Raw genomic sequence first — 10,396 nt, forward strand, 5'->3', positions numbered from 1 at the left:
CAAATGCTTTCAATAGCAGCTGTTGCTAGCAAACATGTGCACTCACCAACAAGATTCTAAGAAGTTATAGTAACACTGTTAGTAGATGAAAGGAACTCTCTGTCAGGAAAAGCTGTGATGGTGTGTCTATATAATATTTTCCAGAGGAAAATGCAACTAAAATATTCATCATCTTCTTGCATAATTTAAGGACTTGTAAGGGAAGACAATAATCCCACATACAGACAATCTATCAAGAACTTGTTTTAACTCATAATAGGAATTTTTACATCACATTGTTTTTTATACAATTTCCCCCCACATGAAAGAAAGTTCTTAAAGTCCATTGTGACCCCAGCCAATGAAATTTCAAATACTGTGGCAATCACAGAGCCTTCAGTTGTTATCTAAATTCAGCCACAAGTTGTTTATTTTTTACACCATGGCCATTATTCTCCCTGTAAGAAATGGGCTGGTGGTATCTATCAGTCCTTTTAAATGCATGTTAAGTGTATGCATTTGGGGGAGTACAATGAGTCAGCATGCCATTAATCACAGCTTTGGAGGCACTGACTCACCCTAGTGGAATGGAATGGCCTCATTGGGGAAGGATGTGAAAGAAAACTCCATTCTTCAGTATGTTCCCTGTTTCTGCAAATGCAGATCAAACTTGCACCCACATTGGTGGGTGTTTTTCAGATTAGAGAAAGCGATGGACCTTGCAAAGACAGACATCCGGCTTTTCCCTGGAGAAAAACAGTAATGAAGCAGATTCCTGTTTAAGAAACATACAAGGAGTCAAGAAGAAAACTACTCAATGTAGCCTAGCATATATCTAAGATCAAAATTAGTAAATTGGGCCCTGTTCTTCCACAATTCAGCAATGTAGGTCTTTGTCCCACTGTTGAATTTTAGGCACTTGGTTGCAACCGCTTGTCTCTGTTAGGTGATTTTAAACATCTGAAGGATATATACAAGGGCTTCGGTTCCCTTTGGAAGTCAAAGCACAGATGGCATTTTGGAAGTCAGGTCCTGTGCAGAAGCAGACGAAGAAATGAAGAAATGAAACATAAGCTAACTCAGTGATTATTGGTGGGCATTGGACAATTTCACCTCTAAATATTTATACAACATCTCAAATTGAACCATGTGAACTCTATGTAGTGTTGATTTAGATCAATGACTGTTAATACTGTGAACATGATTTAACACTTTAATTTTTCATGTACTAGCCAAGGAAGTGTATCTAATCTATGAGCTAGATGTTCCCAAGACTTCAGTATTTTAAACTCAACCCCTTAAAATAAATTGCCAAGGTATTAAATGTGTTACCTTATATCTTTGCATAGGAATGTTGTTTCATTAGTCTTCCCTGGGAGTAAGTTTTATTTAAGATGTTCACTGCTTTCATGAAGCTCTAACTTGAGTTCATTTTGTTATGTGGTGACCACAGTTCTGGATGACGCCCCCCCTGGCACACAGGAATACATTATGTTACGGCAAGATTCCATCCAATCTGCGGAATTAAAGAAAAAAGAGTCCCCATTTCGTGCTAAGTGTCACGAAATCTTCTGCTGCCCGCTGAAGCAAGTACACCACAAAGAGAACACAGAGCCTGAAGGTTTGTGCACGACAGACGTGTGTTTTGCTTGTTTTCTCTTTCTCTCTTCCGTCCTTCCTTCCTTCCTTCCTTCCTTCCTTCCTTCCTTCCTTCTCTCTCTCTCTCTCTCTCTCTCTCTCTCTCTCTCTCTCTCTCTCTCTCTCTCTGTTGCCTCTGGTGTGCTGTGTGTCGTTCGGCCCCTGTGACAGCTGTAGGAGGCTCCTGGCTTACTGGGGACTGTGTTATGCAGTGTCAGATGGGACACTGTAAAATACGGATATATCTGGCACAGAGCGCAGCTTCCTGCTTTTAGCAGCTGAAACATTTTCAGTTGATATCATGACACTGCCCCATTTTGGCTGTCATAGTTGCTTGCTCCCTTAGGCAACATCTTCCCAACTCTGTTCCCATCACTTTGCATTCCTGAAGCAGCAGTCAGCTGAGGAATGATACTTCTAAAAGGGAGTAATAAGAAGCTTGTTTCAACTTTTCTATCTCTTCCCACTCCATACAGCTTCTGCATTGCTGTGGAAGAATGCTTATGATCTACTTAGTTCGCTGAAGCAGGCCCAGACTTCCCATGTAATGCACACCCAGTTGCATTTTGCCATAGTGAAATGCATGCTTCAAGGAGAGTATGAGGAGTTTGTCTTTTCTTTTCAGCTCAAGTACAGGTTTGGACAATTCTACTTGCTGTTTACTTAAACTCAGATTGACAAGGTATTCATTCCAATCCATGTCACAGATCTATATCCAAAGTAACTTTTTTTATTCCTTTTTCCAATATTTTTGCATGCATCAAACAGGACTGTTTTCACGTTACTTATAAAATGTGGTAATTTTATTGACATCTGAATACATTTTAACTTGCAAAATGACCTTTGCATATTGTACCGCATGTGATAATTTCTTACTGCAAAGCAGCCTATCTTCTGGCCATACATCAATGTAGTTTTATAGTGCATAATGGTGGAAGTAACAAAACTTATCTATGCAATGGAAGTTGGAGTATATTTTTCCATAAATGTTTTATATGTATTCTAAAAGTGACTTTGTTCCTATTTCAAACTGCCCTTTTGAAACATTATAGGAATACTTATTATGGCTGTGTTTCTGATCTGGAAAACACTGACACCTGGTTCTGTTTGAAGACCAGAGATGCATGTAAGAGAATTGCTCTGAATCAACTCCAGTTCATTGTTTTGGAAGGAAACATTAAGTTTTAAAATTTCCCTTTCTCTTTCCTCCATAAGTATTAGTGTTCATTAGAAAGAAAGAAAGGAAGAAGGAAGGAAGGGAGGAAGGAAGGAAGGAAGGAAAAAAGAAAGAAAGAAAGAAGAAAGAAAGAAAGAAAGAAAGAAAGAGAAAGAAAGAGAGAGAAAGAAAGAAAGAGAGAGAGAGAGAGAGAGAGAGAGAGAGAGAGGTCTAAGGTGTCTATGTTCCAATCTGTTTGGGCAATGGAATGCAATATTTGCCTTTGTTTTCTACTAATATTTTTGTAATCTAAACCATCCACTTTGACTGAGAGTTCTGAAATCAATAACTATTCACCTGCATGTGTAAATGATGACCCTTTACAATGAATAAAATAAATCTCGTGGTAGTTTACTTGAAAAAGTATTAACTTGATTTTAACATTACTGAAAAAATATTTTTTAGCTAGTGACAATTATTTTACTGTATATAACACATTTCAATATTTTTCTGTTTTCTTCTCTCTCATAGTGTATATGTATTCATATAAACACACACACATCACACACACACACACACACACACACACACACACACACACCACACACACACACACACACACACACACACACACACACACACACAGTGTATTTCCATACTGGTAAACAGACTGAAAATGTTGCTTTAGATAAGAAAAATGTCATTTAAGGCTAATTAAATTAATCTAAACAATTAGTTGGAAACAACATTTTTTAACAATACTTTGGGTTAGTAAAACAAGTGGATAAATTTAAGACATTATTTTTATTAATATTCTTTTGACAAGATCTGTTAATTTTCAAGTACCACCTGGAGTGAATTGTGAGTACTGTTATGAATGTTTTCATATATGAAAAAGGTCTTTAGAAAATGGATAGCTATTAGACTCTCTTCTACAAGGTATGAACAATTTTTAATCTATCATTTCATCCATATAGTCAATGGCTGTCATATTGAATGGTGGTATAATCTTCTTATCTATATATTATGAAGGTGGGCATTGTCTGCGTCCAGACAATTGCCCCTTCTGTCAGGTACTTTGAGATAGTAGAACTAATGTTTCTTTTCTTAATTTTATTATTTGTTGACAGTATTAGATTCTTCAGAGGCCTTCAGGAGTAGCATTTTAATACTCTTTATACTCTTACTGTACCCTTTTGGACAAGGACTCCAGGGCTAATGGTGAACACAGATCGGCAAATGAAAACACTTGATCCCTGTATAGATTTATAAAATCTAAAAGAGCTTAGATGGCATCCAAGGAACCAGACCATGTATGAATAAGGAAACAATGCTGAGAAATCAGCACACTAACTTTCATGTAGGATATGGGAAACTGTCATTTTCTAGGAGATGAAGTATCTGTTGTTTTGGGAGGGTTCAATGGCCCTCCTGACAACCTGGAAGATTTTTACAAAACTGATTTTTCAATGCTAAAAGTTACAGTTTTCACTTCTATTTCAAAGTTGTATCATTTTGTTATATAAAAGGCTTCCTTATTTCAATTGTACAGTAGATCTAAACTGCATGAGTACATAAAATATTTCATACTCATGTCAATTATTTGGAGGTATTTGCCATTTCATGATACCTGTGCCAAAGCATCAGACTTTGACATTGAACATGGATTCCCATAAATTCATACCAAGAGAAAAAATAGTCAGTTCATTCTTTGGATTTTTATATAATGTTGGAAATCAACAATTGAAAACTGAAACATTAACAAAACTTTGGGAGAAACAAAAATAAAAAAATTAACAAAAAAATTGAATTACACATATTTTAGTAATGGTACAGTTATAGCAAAAGGTCTCTGCATGTGTATAGTGAAAAATCTGTAATATTAATGTTTTTCTCTTACTGAATTGACAAAACCAACCTGTTTTTTCTCTTTTGTGTTTTTCTTTGTAAAATCTTGGTAATTATTTTGGCTGGCAGTGGTTAAGAAAGGGCAGGCTGTTTGCATATTTTATGACCACCTGAGCTTTGATACAAATAGGTTAGTTAATATTGTTTACAGTCATATATCTTTTATAGACATTTTTGGATTATGTTGAAGGCCTTCAGAATCCATGTAGAAAGCTCTTAGATATATTTCACTGCCTTTTTCAGAATACACTAAAACCAATTGTGTTTTGCCAAAATCAGGTTTCTATGAACGAACAGCAAATTCCAAAACAGAAATTTTTATCTGTTCCAAATACTTGTGATTTTCTGTGATATAATTATTTCTATATAATCCACTTGTGATATAAGTGAGCACTTATGTGCACACCGGAATTTGACTGAAGAATTAGGTGGAAATATCTGAGAGTCAAATTTGGCCCATTTGACGAAATCATTACCAATATATTTTTCATATGATTCTAGGACCCTTTTGGCAAGAGAAAGTATGATCTTCATAGCTTTGTTCCTTTGTTCATTTTTTCTTTCTTTGCCACATGTGCCAAAATGAAAACACTGATTTAGAGCAACTCCTGGAAGCCAATCTAATTTCTGCATAGTTTCTATTTCCTAAATGTCAGTCATTGGGCTTTTCTTGATGTTTGAAGGTTATTAAAGTCATGGCCAAGATACGCAAGCTTGCAAGTGGATAGCGTTGAAGATCTACAGAGACAAATAAATCATGCATTCCCAGTGTTTGATTTTAGGGCTGAATTTTTTTATAAAAATAGTTCATTTGAATGAGTTAACGTGATATAAAAATAGAACTAATCTCAGTGAATTATCATCATTTTTAACCATCCATTTGACCTCTGTCCTATATATTGTTCTGTTTTCATGTGTGAATGTGTGTATATGTGTGTAAACACACATATACATCTATATCCCTTGAGACATCCCTAAACCTTTAATTCAGAAAAGAATCAAATGGAGAATAAAATCTGTGCCAGAGAATGGTAATATAACACAAGGCATTTCACTAATGAAGAGAAAGAAAAATTTTGTGCTAAATGTTAGAAGTGTGTACAACAATAATGTTACTCTGATTATTACCTTAGAGCAAGGACATGTCACCATGAATATCAGTCTTCCCTAAGTATTAGGAAAAGAAAAGGGTATGAAATATTAAGCAGTATGCTAATAGAGAAGTGATATTTCTTCACATGTTCATTTTTTTACAAATTTATTATTTCCTGTTGTGACTTTTTCATTTTAATGCCAATTTTCCCTTTAAAAAAAAGCTCAGCTTATATTTGAATTAGGAAAGAATTTGATAAAATTACACTGCTGTTATAGAATCCTTTTGTTGCCAATATGCTAGAATTGTATAACCAACCCTGATACTTGATGCCTGAAAATGTGGTTTTGAAAAGGTATAACTGTTTGTCCTTTTGTGGGTGAGAATTGAGGAGCTGATCCCATTTTATTAAAAACTGTTATGTGTTTGGGTACTTATGCAAATCTAACGATTTTATGCTTAATCTTTTTATCACAAAGTAACTATAACTTACATTGTTCCTGCTTTTGATTCATGATCAGATGGATACCAAGATGATACCAGAGAGCTTTCTTTACTCATTGAAGCAAATATCTGCTTAATTGCTGAGTTTTAGGAACGGTGAAAACACTTGTCATCATAAAAGCCAAAAATTCAAAGGTTCTGTTGATTAGCAATGAGTAAACAATATCATTTCTCCACAAAATACCCAGATGTGTTTCTCTTGGTTACATGTCAATTATTTCCTAGAAGACAACCATCTGTTTCCTAATAACATCAGGAAATGAGCAATGGTGTTGAAATATGATCTTCCTTCCTCCCCATTTCTTCACCTTATGGCAGCAGACATGAAGTTAAGTCATAATTTGGGCATAACTTTTACTCTCTGGAAAACTCATGATCTAATCAAGGAAGTATACTTAGCAGTCAATAATTTAATTTCACCACAAAATGGGCATTTATTATTTGCTTATTAAATATATGCATCTCAATTCAGTCTCCAGGCTGCTTTTACAGTAGAATCTAATAACCATTCATTCTTTGAAAATGTGATTCACTTTTTAAAGCAACAGACCTCCTAGCTCCTTTGAGCTTATGTGTTTCTATTTTACTGGCAATGTTTTTCCTCTTGTTGAGATTTCTTTGGGTTAATATTGGGATTGCAGATTTCTTTTGCGTGAATACAACACTGATGATTTATTTTCATGTATTTGTGTGTAAAATGGTACTGTTCTAGGAAAGTGTCCTGGAAGTTCCACTGGGTGAATGATAGCGCATGATGGTGATTTTAATTAAAGTAAAAAAAAAAAAAAAATCAGAGTCAACAGCATAGTATCAGATATGAAAAGAAAAGCTGAAAAAAAGATAATAATATTGATGCTGCCCCCTTCATAGTCATTATCTCAGGGTTCATGTTGCCAATGTACTCTGTGGCTGAGGTATCTCAGCAACTCCTTTTTTCACAGCCACTTAAGAAAATATGCCCCTATGACCCAGCTAGCTTGTTGGGCCTAGCTAGATCATGTTCCATATCCATAAAAATATAGCCCGAGTGACATTTTGCTGATTTCCCCGAATCAAGGCCACCCCTAATGTGTGGAAGCTTTCCTTTACTGAGGAAGTGTAGAAGAATGTTCTACTGCCTCTGATCCAATGAACATCCTGTCTGTTCACTTGCAGTGCTAGGAGAGGGAACCCAGGGCCATGTGCATGCTAGGTGAGTACCCTCTGATCTATAATCCAAGCCCTCTATGTTTTGTTTTAAATAGCATGTTTGCTTTATTGAGTATACCAAAAAGAACTACACAGTATTTTTCAGATTCTTAGATAATTGTTAAATCAAAGTTTTCCAAATATGCTTCTTGAACCACTAATCATATATATTTTTGTGACCAATAACTTCTACAGTGAAATATATGTATTCCAAATTATATAAAGTTTTGAGAAGTCTCATTGATAATGAGGCTCTTAGGAAATTCTACATTAAAGAACATCTTATAACTATTTTTCTCTTAATACATATTAACAACCCACAAAGTACACACTGGGAAAGCTTGCATTGGTTTCACTGAGTATTGCATTCCTATCACAGCCAGCTTTTGTTAACAAGCACATTTCGCAAATGGTTGCTGATCCCTCCCTCTCAGGCTCCCACTTACTACATAATACCAAAGTATAATGTGTGGATAGGTGCTGGGACTGAAATTGTTTGTTTCTAGTGCATAACTAGATAAGACGCTTGTGACAGAAGGGAAATGCACTGTGCCCTTAGTCAAGTAAGCATTTCTGTCTTGCTATGAAAAAGAATATCAACTGAACTAAATAAAAATGCGCCTAATGTCATAGTTCACTGACCAGCCCTAGATCTGAAGAGCATATTTGAGTAATGATTCATTTAGCAGAGTAGTCCTCAACCTTGTCTTCATACTGGAATCACCCAAGGACCTTTTGAGTAATATTGATACTTGATGCCTGAGCTTAGCATGAGACTGAAACCAACTAACAGCAACAACAACAGCAATCATACAAAAACTCCTATCACAGAGGTAATTTAGAAAAAAAAAGACTCCCAAAGTGATTGTGATGTCCTAACAGAGCTAGAATCAGTACCTTAGAAAATAATCACTTTGGCATAACTCCTGCTGTTTGATGGTAGTTGTCAATTCAGACTTTTTATCATGTCCATTACATGGGCCTCTTTAGAAAGTGTCCTGTGGTTAAAGGTCACAGCTGAACAGACAGAATTTATTTGAACCTTAGAAGATGTAGTCATGTAAGCTAGCCACCTTTTCCAGCACACACACATGCACACACACACACACACACACACACACACACACACAGAGTTTTCTGAAGTTTTCCTGCCCCTTGTCTGTCATTCTGTGCTTTTACAAAACTAAACAGGCTTTTTCCATAAGAGTGTGATAATCTGCCACCTTGTGACCAACATTCTTCCATGCAAGTAATTTTTGTGGCACTTGTTCTGCTCTCAAACTGTCATGGAGCTCATAAATGTAGGCAGAGGAGTTTTCTCCTGACCCATGTGTAAGTGTACTTCAAGAAGATGGAGCTGGGTTAGGTGGCACAAGCCTTTAATCCCAGCAGTCAGAAGGCAGAGGCAGGGGGATCTCTCTGAGTTCGAGACCAGCTGGGGCTATAGGGAGACCCTGTCTCAATAAGACACCCCCCCCCAAAAAAAAAAAAGAAAAGAAAAAGAAGAGGAAACATGAACAAAGAATGTTTTGAGATGCCATAAAAGTACTGCCAATTCTTTACTGCTTTGCTATCGCCTTGTAGTAAAATGAAAAAACTTTACCAAAGCAACTTGTGGCCTGGGTATGAGTCCCTGAGTTATACCCGTGGCTGTCATCATTAAGGCATTGCCTTCTTATCACATAGACATAATCGGCTACTGCAGTTCAAAATTATTACAGCAGCATGAGTGTGAAAATTGCCTCTGATGTGATTGGGAGGCTCTAATTGCCATCTTTGTTTATAAATTATTTTGAACATTCTAAATGACACTGATTCAGGTAGTTATTGGTTATATTCTGTGGCAGTTCTCTATGTGTTTAAGAATCCAGCAGCTTGAAGGATGCCCATGAGAAAGTGTTGGACAGGAAACCTTACGTTCAGCATTTTATCAGCACTTACCCTTGCCTTGCCTCACAGCCAAAATCCACACTCACTTCAACACGTGAGTCACATGTCCACTTCCACTCAGGTGTTAGAAGATGTCTATTTATGAGACCCAGCTATTTTAAGATTTTTATTCTCAGAACCATTCCAACGTAATCTTTAGACCTTTCTAGCTTTGGAAGCAGCAAAGAACATTGGCTCAAAGAGCAAGCCTTCCATGTGGGTTGGGGAAGAGAGTGTCTCCCTACTGAACTACCAAAACTCTACCAGGTAGGGACTGCTACCACCTTAGCATACATGAATTCAAAGGTTTTCCTTCCTGCCCAGAGTGGTGGCGCATGCTGGTACTATAAGTAGACCCCATCTCAAGAATGGCAGAAATTACTTTGTATTTGGATTTCCCACCACCCAAAGTCTGTGCCCTTTGTCCTCCATGATTTTGTCACATGTTCAGTTTTCTCTTTCTGGCTCCACACATACATTTGTTATAGAAAAAAAAATAGAATCAAAAAGTCATTTGTTGAAAGAATTAAAGTGCAGCACACATTCATGGTCATAACAAAGGAGACTGAGAAATTCTTGCTCATTCTCTGAGCCTTAGGGTAAAGTGGAGACCAGTGACCAACTGGAGTAAATGAAATGGAACCTATGCTAAGGGCCTAATGACTTTGTTTACATGAAGAAATAATACAAATGGTTTTTGAATAACTAAATTCAATGTGAAAACAATAGAACTGTTCTTGATACAGTGTTGGCGCATGTTTGTAATCCCAGCACTCAAGAGGCCAAGATAGAAGTATCCAAAGTTCAAGGTCTACCTAAACTACATGATGAGACCCTGACTAATAAAATGTTCCTGAATAAAAGACATAAGCCAAGGTATAGTCTTCTATAGCTATATTAGTAGAAATGAGGACAGGTTATTTCCAGTGTTTGATCAAGTTCCAGATGGACCCACACTGAAGGACATTTGGAGATTTGGAGACACAAATTAGACATTAGAC

General features: G+C 36.5%; 1 protein-coding gene across 4 annotated transcripts in view; it reads left to right on the top strand.

Annotated features, from left to right (window-relative positions):
* Fgf13 (fibroblast growth factor 13) overlaps nucleotides 1-10,396 on the top strand; it is a 577,979-nt gene that overhangs the window by 347,958 nt on the left and 219,625 nt on the right. For 3 of the 4 annotated variants that reach the window (XM_029558019.1, XM_008821789.2, XM_029558020.1), the window contains exon 3: nucleotides 1,433-1,600. The exons of the other annotated variant lie outside the window; for it this stretch is intronic. In XM_029558019.1, the coding sequence (XP_029413879.1) occupies nucleotides 1,433-1,600 (168 nt within the window). The remainder of the gene's footprint in view (nucleotides 1-1,432; nucleotides 1,601-10,396) is intronic. 4 annotated transcript variants of the gene reach the window in all.

Source organism: Nannospalax galili, unplaced genomic scaffold (assembly GCF_000622305.1).
Source record: "Nannospalax galili isolate Female #2095 unplaced genomic scaffold, S.galili_v1.0 scaffold167, whole genome shotgun sequence".
Lineage (NCBI taxonomy): Eukaryota > Metazoa > Chordata > Mammalia > Rodentia > Spalacidae > Nannospalax > Nannospalax galili.